Source organism: Lupinus angustifolius, chromosome LG07, assembly GCF_001865875.1.
Source record: "Lupinus angustifolius cultivar Tanjil chromosome LG07, LupAngTanjil_v1.0, whole genome shotgun sequence".
NCBI classification, from domain to species: Eukaryota; Viridiplantae; Streptophyta; class Magnoliopsida; order Fabales; family Fabaceae; genus Lupinus; species Lupinus angustifolius.
Genome location: NC_032015.1, coordinates 4593005 through 4617442, shown reverse-complemented (window position 1 = coordinate 4617442; position 24438 = coordinate 4593005). Strand labels below are relative to the sequence as shown.

Genomic DNA, 24438 nt, shown 5'->3' with positions numbered 1-24438 from the left:
CTTTTTCTAAAATATAAATACAATCAATTCCCTTTTTTTTAGGAATTTCAAACACTTAGATAATACTCATAATAGTTATTATCTTGTACCAGTGTTATTTTATTATTTCTTATTTATTTATTAAAAAACCTCTTGAAAAACAAATATTTGTTGGGATATTTTATTATTACTGGAGTGGAAAAAATTAGATGTCTTTACAAATATCAATCATAAAAAAAAATTATATTTCATCAAGAATATTAACAACCATCACATAGAATTTTAACAATAACATTTTTATTCCTCTAACCAATTAACTAACTAATCCAAGTTTCAATTAACATGAAACCTGCACAAAAATTGAAAGCCTAAAGAGTTATAAGACATGATATATTCAGCTCTCACCACAGAAAGAGAGTTTGATCCATTCACCCAAGATGTGTCGAACAGAAAAAACTTAGGCTACACCAGTAAACCTACCCACGCATACACACAGAAAATTGGGATACAGCTCCTTATGGTTTATATATCTAAGCTAATAGAGTGCAATGCAAACACTGTCATGGCCATAATAAAACAAGCAAAAATTGTAAACCCTGCCCATAAATTGTTAGACTTTTTACGCTTAATAATCACTTTTGGAATCGCTTCTGGGCCTTTACTTCTACACCTGTAACTAGTCCTGCTATCCTTTTGAACCTTTTCCTTCACTGGAGCTGAGTCCTCGACGACGTTATAATTAACATTTTGTTTTTCTGTAGCCTCCACCATTTCATCTGTTTCCTTCTTTGCTTTCTTATCGCGTCCCTGAATACATCGAGAGCAGATTTCATATTTTTCAATATCTAATTTTGTATTCATCAAACACGTGACAAAAAAGTAAATAATGAGTTACATCAACAATCACCTTAAGCTTTTTCTCAGCTTCCCTTTGTGCTTTCTTAGCAGCCTTGGCTAAAGCTTTTTCAGCTAACTTCTTCTTCCTTTCCAAGGCCCGCTTCGCTTTCGCAATTTCCTCAATTCTTTTAATTTCTTTCAACTTTTCTGCATCGACTGTGGTCTCTTCGACAGAAGTCTCCTTATGTGAATTCTCAAATTCATATTCATCAGTATCTTCTAAATTCTTATTATCCAATTTGGATTTCGAATCTCCTCCTTTCTTTTTCGTTACTTTCTGAACCTTCTGAGCGAGCAGAGCTTCCTCGTTTCCCTGTTTCACACTGCTATTTGGTAATGTATTGTTTTCATCGGGTTTTGGTTCTTCCAGAAGTGGCTTTTCATCTGGGTTCCTCATCCGTCCATCCCTACTCAACTGTCGACTATCCAATGATTGCAAAAGCCTTTTCTCATAGTCATCTCTAAAAGTTCTGTCACTGTTCCAGTGTGACATAAATTTCTCTACCTGAAGCACAGAAAAATAAGTTCAAAAATAAGAATGCAATCACAACCCAGAAAATAAAAGCAGGAAAAAAGCTATCAGATGGTTAAAGTGCAATGCCGATATATCAGACAGTGCTTCTTCAAAAATTAAATACTAAGTAGACAACCTCTTTGTGCGAAAGTTCCTGAAGAGCATTAATATCTTTCTGTGCAGCAAGATCCTTTGCTTTGGTCATAATTCGACGACTTTCGTAGAATGAGGTGTTCTGAACAAATTAATAACAATTCAAACTCAGAAGGGTATAGCTTAGCATCTCCTATCAGGAATAAGAGATATAAAAATAAGATGTGTATCTCTGTATGCGTGTCACGAGAAATTAAAACATACCCCCTCATCACGCTTTCTTCTTAGCTGTTGAATGCTCTCGAAAGCTTTTTCCCTCTTCTGAGTAACAGTTACCTTTTCCTCCTCTAAAGACAGGATGTCCTTGTCTATGGCTTTCAGTGCATCATCAAGTTTATTGATTTTGGATCGAACTGCTTGCCTATCCTTTTTTACTCCATCCAATTCCCCACTAATAAGCTGCAATGGAAAATAATTGCTAAAGAACTTTATAAATGATAAACAATTACGATCACAGACAATTAACAAAACAAGGAGTTCCATAGACAAAATTAAAACAAAACTATCTTACCTTAACCTGATCTCGTATGGCTTCTTTCTTCCCAACAGAATCTTGTACTTTGGCCCTCAAGGCAGCATTAGCAATAATTTTGTCCCTTGTCCCCTCAAGCTGTTTGATTTCTCGAATGATTTGTTTTTCCTCGGTGAGCGGAATGCTCTCATGCTGTATGCGGTATCGCAAGCTATATATCTGCATCAAGCAAAGCATATTGGAAGTAGTGGGTGAATCAAGTAAAGATGTCAGGATTAACTAAATACAGAAAAGTGATGAAATTTGCATATAAAGAACTTGGAATCATAACATACAATATTATTAAGTTCCTCCTCAGATAAGCATAATCCACCCTGGCCAGCATTGTTTGAGGTGCGAAGCTTGCCCAGTGCCTGTTGCAGATGTTCAATCTCTTTTCTTTTCTCATCCAATATACTCTGGATTTGCTTATTATTCTCTTGTAGAGGCTTAATCTGGGAAATCAACTCTGCTCGTTCTGACTGCATATCGACCAAAAATGCAATTACATTAGATGATGCCTGCGGAGGAGCCAGGCATGTCACCTCGAAATATACGCTTTTAAGAAATAACAGTCCATTGTTGAGCAATATGCCCATCAATGTTTGCTTTTATATTCAATAAATTTTGAGATATGAAATGTTCTTGTAGACTAAAAGTGGAGAAGGTGACTCAATGCTAACAGTCTCCACTTCTTTCAAAAAAGCATAGGAGCATCTTGGAAAATCTGCTAAACCTTATCCCACTGGGTGGGTTCAAGTACATGAAACGACCTACTTCACCGGACTCTATAAGATTTTTTTTTCATCAGAAAAGCTATTCATAGCATAAGAAAATCACATTTAGCATATAAATGTTACTTTAATTGATCTCACAGAAAAGAACTAAAATCCATAATTCCCATTTTAAAAGATGTAGCTTCCTGACACTTAATGACTTTGTCTTCCCATTTCAACTACATTAAGACGAAATTATTCTTGGCTTACCCGCTTTGCCCTAATAGCATCGGTGAGCTGAATCCGAACTTGATTTTTCTCGTTCATCTCTTTATCAAGCTTATCCATTTCAGGTTTAATGTTTGGATCATTGTAACGCCGCAACCTGATAAAATAAAATGAATGTATCTTCTGAGGCGCAGGCCACTCTTCACCTATATCTTTTGAGCCACTGGAATCCGAAACACCATTCTCTTCTGCTGCAGAAGATTCATCTGCATGTGACCACAATATTGTGGAGTCTGAAACTCCCGAATCTTGTTCCAGTTTCACACATTCTTTTTCGTTCGAAATGGATTTGTCTTCTTCAGCACCGTTTTCCACAGGCCCTTGAATCATCTCAAATCCTTCAACCTCACCTGCCATCGCTTCAACTAGACAACAGCCTCACAAAAACCAATAAACCTAATTCCAAAGCAAAGTACTTCGTATGAAATTATGAATATAGGGATTATTCAAGAACTGATATAATTCAGGAGCTTCATCCACAGGCCTAATTAGCAGTTACATGAATGCCAAACCATGAATCAAGAAAAAAAATTAGGTTTTCTAACCATGATCAACAATTAACCCCCAGAGAAATCAAGGCCAGTGCTTAATGAATCATAAACATCTCATTTGGTCAATAAATACATGAATTCTATCATGTTCATCACAAACCGTAATTTTCAACAGTGCATATCAAATTGACAGAAGGATCTATGATTCATCTCAAACATACAACAGAAAAGAAAGAAAATTGTTTTTTTATGACAAAGAATAGACATTGTTCTATGAACAAACAGAACATGCAAATTCAAATTCCACAGAAATAAGACAATTACAATAGAAGAAAACTAAAGGGCTGGTGTAAAAAACTTGAATAGCCATACTCACGATTGGTACATGCAAAAAGACAAGAATTTTGTACAGAGTAACTTGAAAAAATAATAATTGCACAAGCATAAAAGGGAAAGATAGAAAAAACGCCAGTGTGTGAAAGAGAGAGATTGCAAAAGAAAAAGTACCCTTTTTGACAAAGGGAATTCAAAACGCAATTCCAAAATTAGGAAGAAAAAAACTTCAGAAAGAGAGAAAAATTGGAGGAAGAGAAGGAGAGATCGCTGTCAGTGCAAACAAGCTGAAGAGACAAGAAATACAAAGGTGGCTGGCTAGAGTTACACTGTGCTACTATTTATGAGCGACAATCTTAGATTTTGACCGAAACATTTACTTATTTCCTAAAAACAATAAAAGAATTAATTAATATGATCCATATTTATTGATTAAAAGGATAATCAGATCTTGAAATTATAAAATATAAAAATTTGAAAAATGTCATAAAACAATTATATATATTAAAAAGAGGGGATAAATAAGGATGACTTTTTCGGTTTGGAAATGGATAATAGTATTTTATTGGCATGACTATTATTTTGTTTCTATTAATAAAGTATTTTTATATAAATGATAAGATTGAATTTCTCATGTTTCTTTAAGGAGATCATCTATCTCTCCCTCAGGTTGGATCTCGTTAATCAATGTATGTGATCTCTTTAAAATATATATTTTTTGATCATATATATTAACGTAGATGATTGAATATGATAAATGATTAAGATCATTTAATTCAATTAATAAATTTATATGAATATTTGGTTTAGGTTCGTAAATATTAGACTTTAATATATGAGACCACTTCTTTAATTATTTATTTTCAATTTCATTTTTTTATATATGACAATAGGTTAAAATTTTAATTCGTTGTATATATTAAAAATTGATTAGTGATTATATATTGACAATAGATTCCACCTAGAAATAAAAAACATACAATGACAAAGACCAGATTAAAATAAATATAATTACACGTATAAGAATGAAGTTGAAAATGTTAAAAATTAGTCTCATATATAAAGATAAAAATAGTTGAAGTTTTTTGAAATCTTAGAAAGTCATTTAAGAATTCAATCCAGTGTTTGCCTTGATATATTAATGCTCTCTTTATATGTCAATCAAATTACAAATATAGAGCTAATGTGGTATGTGTCGAAAATGTTAAAGTGTTTTATAATTGACCATCATTAATAACAGCTGTTTTTTTTTTCTTTGAACAGTTTTACAAAGATGCATGTTTCTGCTTGTTATGTTACCAGCGTTAATGAACAATAATACAAATAAGATTAGAATCAGGAAGTGCCAAAGTGAAGAAGTGTCCCCACTGAAATATTCTCTGTTGTTCAGGTGTCACATCAAAGGCTCACTACTCAGTTACAACATGAACTCATGTTCCACGAAACCACAAATCTGCCATGCATCTTTTCTTTTTATAGGTCCTCTTACTATTATGTTGAAGGAGTGACAAAAAGGAAATAAATTTTATATAAAAATTATAGGAAAAATAAATATGGGTCTTAGAATTATATATAACTGATTTTGATTAAAAGTCAATTAATAATCATTTCGTTTAAAAAAATAATGTATTTTTTAATTTTAATTGTTTAAATAAGATTTATTATTCACTCTCACTTGAGTTATTATATATATATATATATATATATATATATATATATATTTTTTTTTTTGAAATTATAAAGTTTAAATATGAAATGAGAAAAATAATAATCAAAATAATACATTATATTGATGCCATTATAAACCTGAGTGTTGGCATACACTTCATACCACTGTTGTGATAACCAGATCGGACCGAAAAGATTGACGGTTTGATCACTGACCGGACTTGAAAACGATATTGGTTTGTAGTCTTAACCGAGTGAGGGGTTGGACCGCTTTGAACCAGAAAAATTTTGGTCCAATCATGCTAAATCCGTTTGAATAGCAATAACTTGGGAAGTGAATCGGGAGGTTCGCTTAAAATTTAAAAAAAATGAATACTACTCTGATGTTTTGTTTTACTCCGGTACAAAAAAAGAAAGAAAAAATGTTATTTCAATGTAATTATATATAATTATTAATTAGATAAAATTTTGTATTTATATATAACTATATATTTATATATAAAAATGATAAATTATATATGAAATCATCATATACGACCAGACGGTTTAACCGTTTAAACCGATTAAACTTAATATGAGACCTCTTCCAGTTTGATGTCCGACTTGGATTTCACAACATTGCTTCATACCTATCGACAACATTCTTATTTTATGGTATTAAATATTCAATTTTTATATATTTCATTTTAGAGAATTAGAATATTTTGTATTGGGGGTACTTTATGTTACAATTTTTTGTGTTTATTATAATATCCAATTTAAGGTAAGATAGATGATTATTGTATTAAAAATGGTCAACTATGATATAATTTTTTTATAATTAAAAAATTAATGGCAAAATAGGAAATTAAAAATTAGTCCATGATGGTGGTCAAAGTACACCATATTTTACTTTTGTATATAGTATATATATAGAAGTATAGATAAATATATATAGTATAAATGATAAAATGATATGATATAATGTAAAATACATTTAATCAGTATTTATATTAATATTATATCCATAATTAAATAAATAATAAAGATAAGACAATCTCAGCCCGTAAAGATCTTTTAAGATATAAGATATATTTGATATTTTTTATATTTACGTAGAGGGTAATATTTATACACTATTAATATAAACATTTATATACAATTAATACATAATTCATCATTTAGTTGTATTTTATTGAAAAATCACTCATGATTAAATATGAATGATACAATGATAATGTATCGAACTTATACACTACATATATTTTTTCTCATTTATGTATCCTCTATATATTGTCTATAATAAAACTCAAGATACTGATATACTTATACATACTATGAAGCACTGATACTGATACGTGTATCGGGTACGATACGTATCCGATATATCGATACGTATTTTTTCCAAAATACAGAATACGATACGTTCAGGGATACACATATAAAAAACACATAAAATATGATAAAATTATAAGTGTAAATCAAAATATCTAAAGTAAAAAAATATAATGGAAATTTAAAATCACTGTCCTCCATAACAAATCAATCTTATTCTATTTTAATGAAAACGGATCTATCCTAAAATCATTGCCCTCCCTACCAAATATATTTTATCTTATTTTTATGAAAATGAATATATGTTATCATGTTTTATTGGAAACGAATCTATTTTATCATGTTTTATGGGAAACAAATATATCTTATCCTATTTTATTGGAAACGAATCTATATATCCTATACTTTACTGAAAACGAATTCATATATCATACATTTTGTTGGAAACGAATCGGATACGTGTCTTAATATTTATTTATTTTATTTTATTTTATTTTATTTATTTTTGGATACTCTATGGATACGTATCTTTCGCGAATCCGAGTGTATCCGTATCGGATACATGTTTGTGAAGAAGATTTTGCTCCTGACCTTGACACGGTTTTGATGAAGACACCAACATCACCAAAAAGAAGAAAAGGAAGATGACTTATGAAGACAAATGAAGATAAAGCTTCAAGACATTAGATTAAGTCTTTGTAAGTACTTCTATCCTAAACTCTTAAGTATATACAAGTATAATTGCTCAAACTATTTTAGAAAATGTGAGACACTTTAGAAGACTTAAAACATTTTTAAAAAATAGTGTGTAACAGGTTACTTCATTGAGTAACAGGTTACATGTGTGAGAAAAGAAAAGAGTTATCCAACTGAAAAACTGATTTTTGAAAGCTGAGTAACCGATTACTCAAAGTGAGTAACCGATTACTCAAAATAATTTTTAAGCATCTGTTGGACAGAAAGTTTGAGTAACCGATTACTCAAATGAGTAACCAATTACTGAGAGTTGTTGGAAGTGTTTTTCAGATTTCAAAGTGAAAGGTGTTCACTCCAAACGAAATCTCTTCACTCCAAACAACTCATACACTTTCAGAAACCTTCAAAGGATACTTGTAAACTCTATATAAAGGCTCTAAACTCTCACACAAACAAATACACAACATACAAGAGAATACATACAACTTTCATACTATTTTCTCAAAAGCTCTCACACTTTTCTTAGAACTTATCTTTGAACTCTTTGCAACTTGTTCTTAAACTTTCAAGTTAATTTTAAAAAGTTGCTTCAAGCGTTTCAAAGACTTTTACAAAGAGCATTATATACTTCTATATATATATTCAGAGTTTGGATTGCAAGTTACATAAGTTTCATACTCGTAAAGGCTATCTGCCATAGTTGAATATTCTTCATTCTATCTGACATAGTTGAATATTCTTCATTCTTGTAAAAAATTCTTTCTTTCACGGGGTGTGAAAAGAAAGGGGAATAGATTCACTTGGAAATGTGTTTTCCAAGGGTATAAGAATTAGGGAGTGTGTATGGTACATAGAGATCTCGGGGTGTTTTTAGTAGAAAATCTCTTGTGTGGCAAGAGTATTGGACGTAGCCTTCGGGGGACAAGAAGGTGAACCAATATAAAACTCCTTGTGTATTCTCTTCTCCTTATCTCTTTCATTTTATTTCCTATTATTTTTTTGCATATTGTTCCGCTACACTTTGATTTTGTAGAAAAAACGACCATTATTTTAAGACAACTAATTTACCCCTCTCTTAGTTGCACTCTAATACTTACATGTCGGACATCGACACGTGAGGATGTTTGACAATCTGTCTTACATATATTCCAACATTTTGGATGAAGGTAAAGTTTATTATGTTTTAAACTCGTTACATACAGTGTATAATCGTTAAATAAGATAAATTCATTTCTTTCTTCTCATATAAATTCATTTTTCTTCTTCTTATTAGCAACACCAAAATTATTTGAAATTGAAATTATGGCTCAAATTGCTTTTGGAAAAAAGTTTGAGGCAATGCATCTGGGACTAATCCAGAGCTAGCACATTTGAGAAAGTCGAGGCAGTATATTTGGAAGAAAAACTAATTGATTAAAGACTATAATAACATTAAATTGTATTACCAAAGTCGTTGGCAATTTTAATAAAATTTGATTATAAGTAACATCAAATTTGTATATATATAGTTTTTATCGGAAACATCAATAGCGCTATTAAATATATTTAACATATCTAGCTAATGCTAATTATATTAGCTCTATTGATGTTTTCTATATTTTACATTGAAGAAGCAACATATTGTATGTCACATCAAATTTTTATAGCTGATATAATTTGATGTTTCCTCTCGGTTTAATCAAAATATAGCTTACCTACCAATAAGAATTAAGAAGCAGCAAATTCATGTTTTTTTTCCATTTAATTGTTTCCCGAAGATTTTTCTCGAAAAGTATAAATCTATTCTGAATAGTAATATAGTATCAACAAAATGATTTCACTCATATTGAAGCTCGCGACTTGCTATATAAAGCTTATAGTTAATGAAGTAAATAGCAAAATTGAACTATGTACAGGTAACTGTAGGTATTGGATAACAAGTATACGTGCATCACAGCATATGCTGATGCTAATATAACTATATTGTTAATTCATGATGAAAAGGCAACACATGGATGCAAGATTTTCAGCACCTTTAGGAATTAAATCAATTAAAATGCAGAAAGGCTCGGGGCATTCATTATATTTAGTTATGGGAACACATCCATTTAATAAAGTTCTACCTCAAAACCAACCGACAATGATAAAAATATTTATTTAAATTATTCACAATATAATGAAATGAAATATGTAATATGAAACTTATTTTCCAACATCACTTTGGAGTCCCTTCACTTGTTACAAGTATGTTATTTCTGGAGAATATCATAGCAAAAAACAGCCATTTTCAAATGTGATTATGACTGAAAATTATTCCCCAACTTTTTCTTAGCTCCCTTGAATTGGTGTGTTACACAAGTGTACTCAGTTACATTTAACCAATACTTATCCAAGCCAAGTTTCTTTTTAGAAAAAATCATCAAATGTAACCAATTACCAAACACCATAGACATGGATAAGATAACAGGATGGGGATTACCTGTCCCAACTTGGTATCCCCATTCTTGTCTCATTCCATTCATATATTGACATATGAAATTAACATATTATTTTAATAAAATAAAAATAAATTGAGATGTTAATTTTGATTTATTAGCAAACACTGATTGGTGTGAGACATGAGACAGGAACTTTTCTGGGACAGTAGATCCCGTTCCAAGATAACAACCCATCATGAACGTGAGAGCAGAATACTAGCCACCAAAACAAGCAACAAATATGTTATTGGTGTAGACATGAAAATTACAGTGTCTATAACTACATAATTAGCGATGAAACATGCAAAATAAACAATTAACAGTGAGAATAAGAAAATCAGTAGACTAGAAAGGTTGAAGTAATAAATTGTGTATTTTTACAATTGAAAATTTCAAATAAGACAAGCTCATGTGCAATTTTCCCTATATATCATGAGGAAGTTCATTCAACAAGTATTCAAGTAACAATAACAGCAATCATACCTTACCCTTTCCTACTAGACGAATGAATCAAATGAAGTTATTATCTTTTATCATAAATCATTGATATTTATATTATTCCAAATGGTTTTGCCTATATCTACCTTTAACAATTGAGTTACCTTGCATCTAATCTCCTCTTCTTCTTTGAGGTTCTAGAGGCCTATTAAAACATACCCGAATTACTTAAAAGATAAGTTTTACTATCTTTTCTATGATGGGTGTTACTCAAGTTTCTTTATCAACAAGACATTTATTCCTAATTCTATTATATTTGATGTTTTATACACATGCTACCTATATTTCTCATTGTTGCTAGTGAATGTAAAACTTTATCCATCGATCACAATACTATGGATCAACAATGTTCAATTCACAATGTCAAAACGAGTGGTCCCAACAGTCACCAAAACCATTCTCCTTGTTTTATCAGCTTCATCCCCATTCAGCCACAAGAGTTGACGATTTTGGGTTATGAAGGATAGAATTAAAATTAATAAATTTTATTTAAACAATGACTGATATATTTATTTTCAAAAATATATTCTCTAATGTTACCAGGGAACATGAAAGATATTAGAGGATTTTATTATTCAATTTGACTAATACTCAACTCACTTCACCAAAATAGATATTATCATGTCAATTTTTATATGATTAGAACAGTTGAAGGAAAATAAATATAAAGATTCTAAAAAAAATATTTTTCTTAGAATATGGGGAACAAAGTTTTTGAGCAATAATGTTTTTAGAATATAGGGGAACAAATAATAGTTGGGGGAGATTCCCTGTCAGCTGGAATAGAGGAGTTGGGTTTGTTAGAGAGAATTTGAGGGAAAATTGCATCAGCTATGAGCTCATCGGCAAAGTATTTAATTTGTGGTTGATATACAATATCAAGTAACCCAGTAACATTGAAAGTAAAAAATTATTCCTTTTTGAATTGCGTGGTTGTTCCTCCGAATAAGTATTGTTCACAAAAATTAAACCAAAAGTTTTTTGATCATCTTAAAGATCTAACATAACTTTGTAGTTTTAAGTGAATGTAAATTGATGATGAGGTGTATATTTGTAAGTATGCAATGAAAAATTATTCATTTTTATTGATTTCTGACCAACTGGTCAGTAAGACCCATTTGGAAAATATGACCTCAATTGTGCCACTATGGGAACTGATCCAAGCTAAAATACATTATCATATTTGTTTTTGATTAATTATGTTTGACTATTTTGGCTGAGTCGTTTGACTGTTTTTTTATTATGGGCGAACTTAATCATATTTCTTGATTTGCTTAATATTTCATAAAAAGAGTCTTATAAAATTAAAACAAACAAACAAATACATCAATTAATTATTTGATAATACTCTTTTTATGATACAAATGTGGCAAGAAGATATTAGCAAAAAAAATCGCAAGAAGGTATTACCAAAAAGGAAACGTGGCAACAAGGTTTGAACGTGTACTTTCATACAAAATATTCAAATCCCTCACACCAAACGCTGATTGCTAATCCCTAAAAACATTGTGTAATGAGCAAAGAAATATAAAGTCCACATTTGAAAATTATATGTTTAGCACATTTAAATATAACACGAAACTTGTAAGACTTCATCCTTTTAGTCCGGTGAAGCTAGGCCAAAAAAAAGTCTTTTCTATTTACTTTATTTTGTTAGTGTGAAGAATTGTTTGCGAGGAAAACTTGTATAAAGACATATATAACACGTTATATATAGAAATAAATGTATTTATATTTTTATGTTCTATTATTTATGACTAAATTTTAATTAAAATTAAATTTTAATAATTTGGCAATATTTTATTGGTTCTCTCCACATACATATGTATTAATATAAGTCTTTTTATTTACTATTAGAGTGTAAAATCTGTACACTGACAATGTAAAGATTTATACACATACACACTATCATCTCCCTTCATTTGGATTACTTTTTTTGAAAAGTCAACAATAATTTAACATATTGGTGGATGATACAATGACAATGTATAAATCTTGTACACTGTCAGTGCATACATCTTTTTCTCTTACTATTATAGTATGAATTTAATACGTATACAGTAACAATGTAAATGTTTTTTCACATTGTCAGTAAATCTCCACCATTGATATGTTAACTATCATTGACTTTCAAACAAAAATATTACAAATAAATGGTGGATGATATGCCGAGAGTGTAAAAAACTTTACACGATCAGTACATAAATTTTAAACTGTTATAATATGTATATGATATAATAGTTCAATTAGTGTTTGATTAACCAAACTGTACATTAGTCAAGTTTGATATAACATTAGCGGATAAAAATATATACACTATTTGTATATAAGTTTTATGTATTGTTATTGTACCATTTATCATTTCATATTTAATTATTTTTGACTCTTTACAAAACAATGCAAATAAATAATGAATAATGTAATAAATATACATAAATTGATAGACATTACATTCATAACATTTAAAAAAAATGTGTCAGTTTCTAGCTGATTATTATTATGTTTTAGAAATATAAAAAAAATAATAAATGTGTGTTTAGTCATTCATACAAATACTTTATTTAAAAAAATAAGTCATTTTCATTAAAAAATTAAATAGAAAACAGTTAATATAAATAATACAATTCAATTAAAAATCGGGTAATATAACCGATTCTTGCTGATATAATTGTTATTCTATATCAATTTTCACAACACTGCATCAACTCTAAAACGTTTTTAGGTTATTTACCTACCAGCTAACATGTTTACAAGACAACACTTATAATTTCTAAGGAAAACAGAAACCATGCAATAAGCCTCCGAGTAACTGAAATGCCTAAGCTTAAGTTTGAAGAGATAGTTGTGTTAGAGAGTAAGAAAGAAGTGACAGAGTTTCTAATTTTCAACCAAAACATATGTAACGACTTTCTCACTTTTGCTTACACGCTTATAACATTGAAATAATTAAACTTTAACAAACAAACGTCGTGCTTACAACAAAAGAAACCCCTTTATCATTTTTAATTCATAAATCTCTCTTTAAATCTAACTTATTTGTAGTTTATGTCTGCACCTTTGTCCTGATTCTCTGTTCTCTTGTCCTTCGCCAAACACAGGTTTGTGTCTTCTGCTTCTTTCTATTATTACTGTATAGATCATCCGTGTAATAATACATATAGTAATTAATTATTTGTTTCATGAATAGCCTTGTGTTCTTCACCACATGCAGTTTCTGCTGCCTTATATTTTTATTTTTCTGTGTTTATGCTGTTCATATGTTTCAACAACAAAAAACGATTTTCTAATATGGGCTTTGTCCATTTTGCCGTTTTTCTTTGATCATTTTTCATTCCAAGCGATTTTTTGATAGCATGTCTTCTAATAAACAATTTGAAAAAACAGTTTGGGATCAAAACTATAGGTCATTGTTGAGCAGACATGATCATTTTATCCTAGCTAGTTAGTTCAACGATTTCTTGTATGATCTAGATCCATGTTCTGTATCTGTGATGTTACAAACACTGTACTTTTTTACTTTATCAGTCGTTTTAATCTTTTGGCACTGTGTTGATTTTTTAATCCATATTTGTCTCTTTCTAATCGGAAAAGCATACTGATATGAGTCACACAATGCTTACATAAATAGATCAATTTTAGTAACTTTAAATATCAGTTTTTTTATTTACTAATTTTATTGGAACTCAACCTGTTTGGTTGATTTTGGTGAGTGCAATTTCTCTGCTTATGTGAAAACAATCAATATCTAATTTACTTCTTGGATTCAATACTTGATTTTTATTCTACAGATTCAACAGACAGCATTTAAAGGCAAAGTTTATTGAGAGAATTTATGAAGTGGGTACCAAATTTGTTTATTTCAGTGGCTGCTACATGGTGAATTGACTTTGTTATTTGATTGATTCATTGAATCTAGATTTATATAATTGAATAAGTGTGCATGATTAGTCTCAATGAAGGAATCCTTTCACATGGAGAAGAAATGGCTCTTTCCTCTCATTGTGATCTCTGCTATATCCATATTCTTTGTAGCCTACATGGGAATAGTCTCTTCAATTCACCAAAACTTTAATTCAATATTGTTCATTCTCCCTTCTCGTATCGCCACAAACCAAACTGTTCCAGAATTCGCGGAGACAAAGATTACTCCAGCTCCACCTCCACCTCTTGTTGGGGCTACAATTCCCCGGTTTGCTTATTTGATTTCTGGCTCAAAAGGGGATTTGGAAAAGCTATGGAGAACTCTTCATGCCCTTTATCACCCACTAAACCACTATGTTGTTCACTTGGACCTGGAATCGCCACTAGAGGAAAGGTTGGAGCTCGCATCTCGAATTGAGAAACAGCCTATCTTCACTAAGGTTGGAAATGTTTTCATGATTCAGAAAGCTAATATGGTCACTTACAGAGGACCCACGATGGTTGCAAATACTCTTCATGCTTGTGCTATCTTGCTTAAGAGAAGTAAAGACTGGGATTGGTTCATTAACCTTAGTGCTTCAGATTATCCACTTGTGACTCAGGATGGTGAGTCTATTATATTCTATTTGATTGCTTCAATTAGTTTTTGCTTCAAACTGTTTAGGATTACAAAATTTTGTCTCAATTGTTGTTAGACTAATATAGTGAATGATTGTGCAGATCTTCTATACACTTTTTCAGATTTAGATAGAAGCATTAACTTCATTGAGCACACAAGTTATTTAGGATGGAAGCTGTAAGTTTCTTTTTATTTAGCAATGAGTTATGCTAATCCTGATATATGCAACCTTGATTTATACATAATGATGAATTGAACCACACTTTGCAGTGACAAACGAGCAATGCCTTTAATTGTAGACCCTGGGTTATACATGTCAAACAAGTCTGATGTATTTTCTGTTGGTCCTAAGAGAACTTTACCAACAGCTTTTAAACTATTTACTGGTTAGTCTGTCCTTTCCTTTGCACTTTTATTTCATTTACCTTGCAATAATTTATCAGGTGATCACTGTAGGTTCATCTGTACTTATTTGGAGAACAGTCTAAGAAGATATGGCTGTCAAATATGTCGCAGACACTGCTTTTTATTCCTGTAGTCACTTTTTATGTTATACCTCAATGAGTTATATAGTTCATTTAACTATTTGGTACTTCAACAGTTCAACCGGCTCACTAAAAGTTTCAGTTTTACTAGTCCAATTTCAGAATTTCTAGTTTCACGCATGTCACATGATGCCATCTCGTTTATTATTATGATTATTATCTACTTTGTTGTCCAAAGTTTTCATTGAATCATGGCAGTAACACTATTCAGGTTCGGCATGGATGGTTTTGTCGCGTGCATTTGTAGAATATATTATTTGGGGATGGGATAACCTGCCAAGGACCCTGCTTATGTACTACACTAATTTTATCTCTTCCCCTGAAGACTACTTTCAGACTGTTGCATGTAATTCACCAGAGCTAGCTAAGACAGTTGTCAACAGTGACTTGCACTATATTTCATGGGACAACCCTCCTAAGCAGCACCCTCATGTCCTTGGTATCAATGACACAGAAAAAATGATTGCAAGCAGTGCTGCCTTCGCGAGGAAATTTAAGCAAGACGATCCGGTGTTGGACGTGATTGATAAAAATTTACTACGCAGGAAAAAGGGACTACTCACACCAGGTGGTTGGTGTTCTGGCAAACCCAGATGTTCTAAGGTTGGAAGCATTTACAAGATTAAACCTGGTTCGGGATCTCAAAGGCTTCGTCTACTCGTAGCTAGGCTAACTTTGAAGTCTAGATTTCGCCAGAATCAGTGTAAATAGATGATCCTATTGGAAACTTTAATAGTTGGAGTTGGAAGTCATACAAATTAAAAGATAGTAACTTTTAAGCCACATATGTTACTCCATCACCCCACACCTCCTTAATCGCAGTATCTTGTAAGGCATGCCAATCCAAAATATGAACTTAGGAACAAAGTTCCACCATACTCAGTACCAAAGATACTATGAGAGTCCTTTTTCAATTTATAAGTACAATTGATACAAGAGTTCAGAATATTTTGCAGTGCCAAGATCATACCTCCACTAGATTTTGTAGCTTTGTTTCTTTACTTCATTTTTCATGACATTTATTATATCATATAGACAACAAATATTTGGATCATTATATTTAAATTTTAGGAGTCGTCAGTAAAAAACTGCAAGGCAGTTATGTTGGTAATTTTTTTTAGTGGATTACTGAAGGTAAATACATCAATGCCTTCTTAAAATACCAAAACTGCTGCATTTGCAATAAATTGGAAGGCACAAACAGCCATCAGAACAAAACTTCAAAATAAAAAACAAACTATAAAAAGGGAACAAGCTACACGAATCCACGATATAGGCCGAGACTCTTTGCAAAATTTGAAACATGTCATTAAGATAAAATGCAAACAACTTTACCATCATGAAAAAACTCTAAACAACACACTTGGTTGGATTTGTTTTAGCATAATATCCTCTCCTCTGGCCTCCTCCATCAAAATTCTCATTGGTCGTTCAAGATCCTCCTCACAATCTTCACTCTATCATCATTATCTTGTGCATTGACTGTAATCACTTGTTTTTAGGAAATAAATATTGGATATCAAAACTCGTTCTGCTATGTATGATTTAAATACCTGTTATTGTTAACTAGTTATGAGATAAAACTTTAATGTGATGAAAGATGTAAGGAACAGAGAGGATAAGTTTGTGGGTGGATTTGAGTCACACCACTAACCAAAAAAAGGAGTTATAAGATTAATTGATAGTTAAGGTGAAGAAAGTTGAGGTTTGAGTCTTATCCACAATAAAGATACTTGCCCATAAAAAACATAATATTAGATTTAGACTCAAACTTCATTCATTAGTTGTTGGAGGTCAAAAAAATATCATTTAGTGGTCAAATGTAGCATTTCTCTGTGGGTGAAGAAATATATGAGTGAAATAATTAACGTGGACATTAAAAAAATCAAGTAAAATTGAAATTAAAAAATTTACATACCTTGAACCAAAATAGCACCTCTGTATTATTATCGAAGAATAAAGGAATTGATTGAGGGAATAGATGAATCTATTATTACCATCTAAGATTTGTATAAATCTTCAAAATAATGGAATCGGTAGGCTTTTAAAATAATAGCATTGATAAACACCTATTAAATTGAATCACCCCAAAATAGGTACCCTCATAAATTCGATACATTCCTTCATAGGATGTTCTTTTTAATTCGAAAATCATGGAATCTAAGAATATAAATGATAAAGTACCCTACTTGATTTTATCAAACATCTATTGTTAATTAGAATTCTTAAATAGAAAATATCACAGAGAACCTCACTAAGTCACTGTTGGACCAGACTATGACCGGAGAGCCTCCAACCATCGGGGAGTTCCATTGTTACATGGGTATGGGAAGTGTGAAGAGTCACAAGTGAGACAACACGTCTTGAACCAAAACCTTAAGACCATAGTTCCATTTCCTTCTTATAAACTCTTTCACTCCTCCCCGCATATCCAACGTGAGACTTCACACTTGAATAAACCCAAAAATCTCTCTCAAGTGTGGGTACCACACACTTTATTAAATAAAAGTAATAAATACAAATGATTAATAAAGCACTAATCATATAAAAAAATTACATTAAAAGTAATACATAATATATTGTAAATAATAATTTTAAGCTTATAAAAAACAATAATAAGAATAATGGTCATACTTTACTAATACATATTTTAAATATATAATTCTATTATAAATACTAGTATGTTGATCGACACTCTATATTTGTCCACCCATATTCTTAATTTTTTATATGAAATATATATACAAAGTTTTTGTATATTTTTGAACTTGTGCCTCTAATAATGATCAGTGTGTCATTCGATGTTTTAAATGTTAATAAAGTTGTTCTTCTTGAGGTGATAAAGAGATAATGTAGAAGTATGATTGTATAGTAGTGATGCATTGATAAAAAGAACATGTGAAAGTTTCTTGTATTCTAATAATGATAAGTTTCTTGTTGTTACTAAATAAAATTGAATGAAATTATACATGTTTAATTACCTAAATATCCTTTATATATATTTTGCATTTATATAATTATAAGGACAAAGTTAAAATATAAAAATTATGTCACTTCAATTACATAAACACCCCTTAGAAATATTTTACTTTTTATATAATAGTATAGATAGTAAAGATTTACTTCATTAAATATTGGTAGAATTATTAAGTTGATATACGTTAGGATGATATCTTAAGTTGATATAAAAAGCTTATGAAAATGAGAGAAAATTTCCTACAAGGGTAAAGATGATTGTCATACTCAGTGTCCTATGAGAGTAATTTCCTACTGATGTTCATACTCAGTGTCCTAATCCTAACACAGATTGTTACAGAGACTGTCTTTTGAATTGTTGGGCAGCAAAGAGGCCTAGGCTCAAGTGTGAAGATGATTGTCGATGTCTCTGCAATTAAAATAAGTAGTATGACTATATATGTAACGAATATTTAGTTGTCTTGCATCCTTCTTGCAAATATTATTAGATAAATGAATCTAAAGAATAATTGCAATTATATATTAAGGACATTTTTTTCTGTTTTAATAACTTTGTTCACTTCTTTGATTATATATGGTTACTGTAGGGGAAATAGTGTCTTATTGTTGATTTATGTTTTTGGTTTTCGTCATCCTTTGATGATTTCGTGAGGTTTTTTAATGTGATGATGGCTTTGTTTTGGTTTAAAGTTTAAGGCACTTAAGAGGATATGTTCTCAACCTACATTGGCAACATTTTTTTTTTACTAAATGTTGATATTATCTTAATCCTAATCTATTTCTTTTTTTTAATTTCTTTGATTACATGGCATACTTTTCATAGAGTTGAAGGGAATGTGTAGGTTTTGGGTTTTCTCCATTGTTTTACTGTCTTACATTTTTCCTAATATTTTTTCTTACATTCTATAAATTCTATGTTCCATCTAAAAATTATAGTTAATATTTTAAAAAAGTTACTGATATTGTTTATAACATTCATATTTAAAAACCTCTCAATTATCTATGAATTATATGTAACTCACATGAAAAAAAATGAAGGTGTATTATTTGTTTAATTGAATTTTTCGTTTTATATTAACTATTTTATTTTAGCTAATACATAAAAATTATTTTCATCAAAAAAGACAACCAAATAAAACTATGCAGTAAAATAAAAGATGAATTTTTTGTAGACAACATATAATTTATATTGAAAAATAAATAGCTGAAATTTTTATTCATAATTTAATTATTGATGAGTTAAAGTCTTTAACAAAGAACGACACTTTAAATGAATATATACATTTTTTTAACGTTTTTAATTGTTAATTATTATTATTTAGAATTAATGTTATTTTGAAACTTTAAAACAATTATTTATATTTCTTTATATTTTTTGCTATTCAATTAATTTTAATTATAAAAATATAATTAAACATTGTTACCCCTCTTAAATTTTAAATCTAGATTTATCACCGGTCACGATTATATATAGTCTAACATTTGTATTAATTTTTCAATTTAAACTATTATTTCCTATTTACTTTCTTTCCCCTTTTATCATACCAAACATCTTTCAAAACCAGCCATAACCTTACCTTAGAGTAGTGATTCTAAGTTGGGGAGATTAGGGAAGATGAATATAATGAGAAGAGATTTGATTGTTTTCATTCCATTGGTTCCATTTCCATCTTAGTAGATAGTATAAACTCTTAAAAATGCAACATTTTTTTATTAATTTCATTTCAGTCTATTACATCATCAAAACATGAAATTTGCCAAATTAATTTCATAAAAAATAAGTTACTATATTTATTTGATTAAAGTAGTTTCTTTTCTTATAAAGCTACTAGCTAAAAAAATTGATATTTGATACCTCAACAGAAGTAGCTTATCTAGTACATACGCAGACAGGGCATTAATGTGTAAAATTTATGTGCATCGGCAATAAATGTATATATACTTATAAATAACTTATAAAATTTGAGACAATTTCTTATTTGTTTAATCATGATAGTTAATTAGAACTTAGAAGTGGGAATTTCTGATGTATTTCTAGAACATGAAACAACAAAGATAACTGAAATGACATTTTTTGGGGGAACAAATGTGCTTCATCACAAGCAAATATTCTATTACCCATGACCTCGTTACAAAGCATAAGTTAATCAACCTTATTATTGTGTCGAGAATTACACTCTTAATTATCATCTTAGATTAAAATAAATCTGGACATAGCATTCAACATGCCAAACAATGAACTCCCCTTGCTTTTTATAACCCGTATCCTCAATTTTTTCAAAGATTATTAACCATGTTCCACCATGCCTTTAAAGCCATTGTTTTCTGGTGTCATGCAAGCTTATGGTCAATGCCCCTTGCTGTTGCAGTGAACATGGTTAAGTAAGGTTCATGCATTCATGGTCTAGGGATCAACAGATAGCAGAAATTTAATGCCAAGTAGACATTCATGAAACCATTTTAAGTAACAGACAAGGCAATTTAGATCACAAACCATGTAAATATTTACTAATCGCTTCGCTTATGATTTTTCTTGCTCTCCTTTAGCATCTAGAAATTAGATCACCCTTCATTTAAATTACTCTCTTTATTGTGGTTTATAGTGGTCTCTTCCATATGTGTTAAACCATCTAAGCCATCACTCTACCATATTTTCTATAAGAAGAGCTACCCCAACTTTCTCTTTGACGAATTCCATTTTTTATCATATCTTCTTCAATGTGTTCACTCATCCAACAAACTATTTTCATCTTTATATGACATGTCTTCTTATAGCTTTGCTGTAAAATTTCACTTTAAACTTTAGTGAAAGAGGTAATGTTCACTTTTGGGGAGCACATCTTTTATCCAACATCTCATGTCATTCAATGTGTCATGAGTTGTAAGTGGTTAGAAAAAAATATTAAAGTTAAAAAATTAATTTTAAGTATTTTTTTGACCAATCACAGCTCATGATACATAGAGCAACACAATGTTGTAGGATAGAAGACATGGTCCCCACTTTTGGTGTCCACTATATCTGCTTTTCAATGCTTTAAGGTCAGTATAGTCAGCAGATTACACACACGAAGCTTATTATGTCTGTCTTTTTGTGGCAGCTACAGCGAGACTGTTGCCATGGATGTTCCAGCTGCTGAGCATAAGGGGAACTGCAAGTAGCAGTGCTAGCTGCACTTCTGTGAACTGCACCCGTGGCCATTAAAGAATTTATTCACATTTAATTGCCATTTGTTTTGGCCATACAAACCTCCTAACAATGTAATTTTTTTACTAAATAAATGTGTGCGCTGTTGTAGACTTATCATACCACATGTTTGTAAGTGACATTCATGTCAAAGTTATATAACAGTCATGGCTGTGGTATTATGTGGTTAAATGGACTAAAATAAGTTTGCCACTCCATTTAATAGTATTTTTGCACTGTCATGACACCAGCATCTGCATCAGGATTCCAAGAATCACCAACTCAGTAAAATTTGAAAAGAAAATTGTGATACACAGGATTTGAAATCTATTGAACTCAAGGTGAATGGGACACAGGAAAGGAAGGCACTTAACTGATAAGAGTTAAGAGAAAGGGGACTAAGTGCACACATAAAAATAACTAATTAAGTACAAATGTTTTGAGGGTCTTTATTTGCCATTCACATACCTATGCTCCTTCACATCTTGCAGATGTTTGGCACTGCCTTAACTTAGAGACCACATGAATCTGTTGATGAAGCACAGCTTTCAAAATATTCAAAACATATTGCACATCCAACAAATTTCCGAGTTCTTAAAGTGCCCCTAAAGCTACCTAGACCATAGCTTTCTAGAAGGTATTTTAGGATAGTGAATGAGAGGTTCTACTATATAGACACTCTAAGTTCGTTATAATTGGGATAACTAATATACTAGATTTATGATGTTTACAGAGGGATACAAGATTTCATCCATACATCAAAGCCCGAATGGAGTCCAAAGTTGACTGATTCTTTCAAATTCGAGATTAGGTGTGAAAGGCCTAAGAAACATTTACTGAAGGATGACATTTATGCATCTTGCTGAAATGTTTCACTCCAACATACAACTTGGTCGATCGCTCTGATTCTGAATAAAGCACTATAAATATTGTTTCTTAATTTAATGCAATACACAATATCACCACAAAAGTATCAAGGAAAGGACAAGAGAACAGTGAGAACCATTGACAAATTCTGCAACTTTAAATCTCTAAAATAACTATGCTTGGACCTAAATAGAGGGACGGACAGGTAAAAGAGGAAGCAGAAACAGGGAAAGGGATTTATAGATTAACACAACTTATCTGCCAATCAAATTATTTGAGTACAAAAGCATTTTTACTACTACACTATGCGTGATAAACTAAGGTCTAAAACACAAGACTAACAGGAGTAGTAAATCCTGATTCAAAAAGTTACAAGTTAATAAATTATGAATAACATGTAGCAGCCAATTCCCTTACTTTTTATTCAGGATTTCGATAATCATCGTGATACTATTTTAAAATAAAAACTGGGTTTCAAAATCTTTATTGATTGAGTAAAAATATCTAAGGTATTATACCATTGTCTCCTTTTCTTTTTTCTTCGCTATCAATCTCAAACATTGAATCCCTCAGCACGGAGGCACTGTCGGTGAGCTTCGATCCATTTTGTACAAGCATCTTCACCATTCTCTACAATGCATTCATCTCGCAACTTTTTAGTATCTGGGCAAGCACAGCATATTTTCTTCTTTGGCTTTGACTCTGCACCAGTTGCCACAGTCACTGAACATTCACCTTGCTGTGACCCTTGTAAGGCCAAGGCAGGGGAACTACTTTGCAGTTGCACTCCACTCATCCTCTTAAGTCTTCTGCAGAACAATAATTATGAAAAAAATATGTATAACTCATATAGACTTGGAGCAACAGAGGATGTTGAGAATAAAATCAAATGAAATTTTATTTACAAACAAAATGTCAGTGGGACACAAGCAAGTATAATAAGGTTGTATAAAAGTGAGGCATCAATTCATAGGAATATTTCATAAAAGTGAGGTACAAATTCATTGTCATTTGAACCAAATATAATCTTAAACTTTATAACCACATTAAGAACTAGAAAATAAATCAACTCCTTCTGATACAGGTTTGATGTAATTCAATCCAATTTACCTTCCATCATTAAAGTCCTAACCTTTCAAACTCCTTTTGATACATGGCATAAAAAATTATGTATTTTGATTAATCAAAACCGAAATAGACCCAGTTACTGAATATAAATAGCTGCGTGAATCACTAGAATTTACCAATTGATAAACCAAAGCATTGAATAATTACAAAGAAAATAGTGTGGAAAGCCCCAGAGGCCAAAAATCTAATCTTTTTTGTAATTATCAATCAAGAACACAAATGGGGTTTTCCATAAACCGAATAAGAAAGCAGAAAGAGAGGGTATTGTAGCAAGTTTGAATAGGTCTGAAGAGTAATAGATAGGGAAAAGAGCTTACAGTCCTGTCGAGTATGCAGTGTGAGATTGGAGAAATCAGGCAATTGGCAATTTCTAAAGGACGGCGAATGAACCAGCAATAACGATCCCAGAACCTAGTTTTATAATTTTCAAATTACTAAGAAATTAATTTTTTTCATCCAAGTGTTCTTATAGGTATAGATATGGCCATTGATATAAATGTAAGTAGTTTAAGTAGATATTTAATGTTTGATTTTTGTGTAATATATTTTTTTTCATCAAATATTAAAATGACAAGTCTCATACCAATATGCTATTTTTTTAGTATAATTAATTGTATCTAATGATGGCAAAAAACTCGTACTTGTGGGTATCCACGGATAAAATCTGTACAGAAATGAGTATGA

General features: G+C 30.8%; 2 protein-coding genes and 1 long non-coding RNA gene across 7 annotated transcripts; 1 reads left to right on the top strand and 2 right to left on the bottom strand.

The window, feature by feature from the left end:
• Positions 260 to 4179, bottom strand: LOC109351916 (proton pump-interactor 1-like). Of its 3 annotated transcripts, none has more exons than XM_019593614.1 (8): positions 4029 to 4179; positions 3041 to 3458; positions 2351 to 2536; positions 2055 to 2234; positions 1748 to 1942; positions 1527 to 1625; positions 887 to 1381; positions 260 to 786 (listed from the first exon to the last, which is right to left on the bottom strand). In XM_019593614.1, the coding sequence occupies exons 2-8, from the start codon at positions 3413 to 3415 to the stop codon at positions 502 to 504; spliced, it is 1815 nt and encodes a 604-aa protein (XP_019449159.1). In that variant the 5' UTR covers positions 3416 to 3458; positions 4029 to 4179; the 3' UTR covers positions 260 to 501. The 3 variants fall into 3 exon arrangements, with proteins under 3 accessions (XP_019449159.1, XP_019449161.1, XP_019449160.1); XM_019593616.1 differs by having other exon boundaries at positions 3041 to 3454; positions 4057 to 4174; XM_019593615.1 differs by lacking the exon at positions 4029 to 4179 and adding an exon at positions 3922 to 4021 and having other exon boundaries at positions 3041 to 3454.
• On the top strand, positions 818 to 16619 carry LOC109351917 (beta-glucuronosyltransferase GlcAT14B-like). 3 transcript variants are annotated; one of them, XM_019593620.1, is made up of 5 exons: positions 818 to 832; positions 14303 to 15041; positions 15156 to 15231; positions 15325 to 15440; positions 15811 to 16619. In XM_019593620.1, the coding sequence occupies exons 2-5, from the start codon at positions 14468 to 14470 to the stop codon at positions 16308 to 16310; spliced, it is 1266 nt and encodes a 421-aa protein (XP_019449165.1). In that variant the 5' UTR covers positions 818 to 832; positions 14303 to 14467; the 3' UTR covers positions 16311 to 16619. The 3 variants fall into 3 exon arrangements, with proteins under 3 accessions (XP_019449165.1, XP_019449164.1, XP_019449163.1); XM_019593619.1 differs by lacking the exon at positions 818 to 832 and adding an exon at positions 13324 to 13612 and having other exon boundaries at positions 14312 to 15041; XM_019593618.1 differs by lacking the exon at positions 818 to 832 and adding an exon at positions 13324 to 13612.
• LOC109351918 lies at positions 23175 to 24219 on the bottom strand. Its single transcript, XR_002108304.1, has 2 exons — positions 24072 to 24219; positions 23175 to 23435 (listed from the first exon to the last, which is right to left on the bottom strand). It is a non-coding gene; the product is annotated as an uncharacterized LOC109351918 (long non-coding RNA).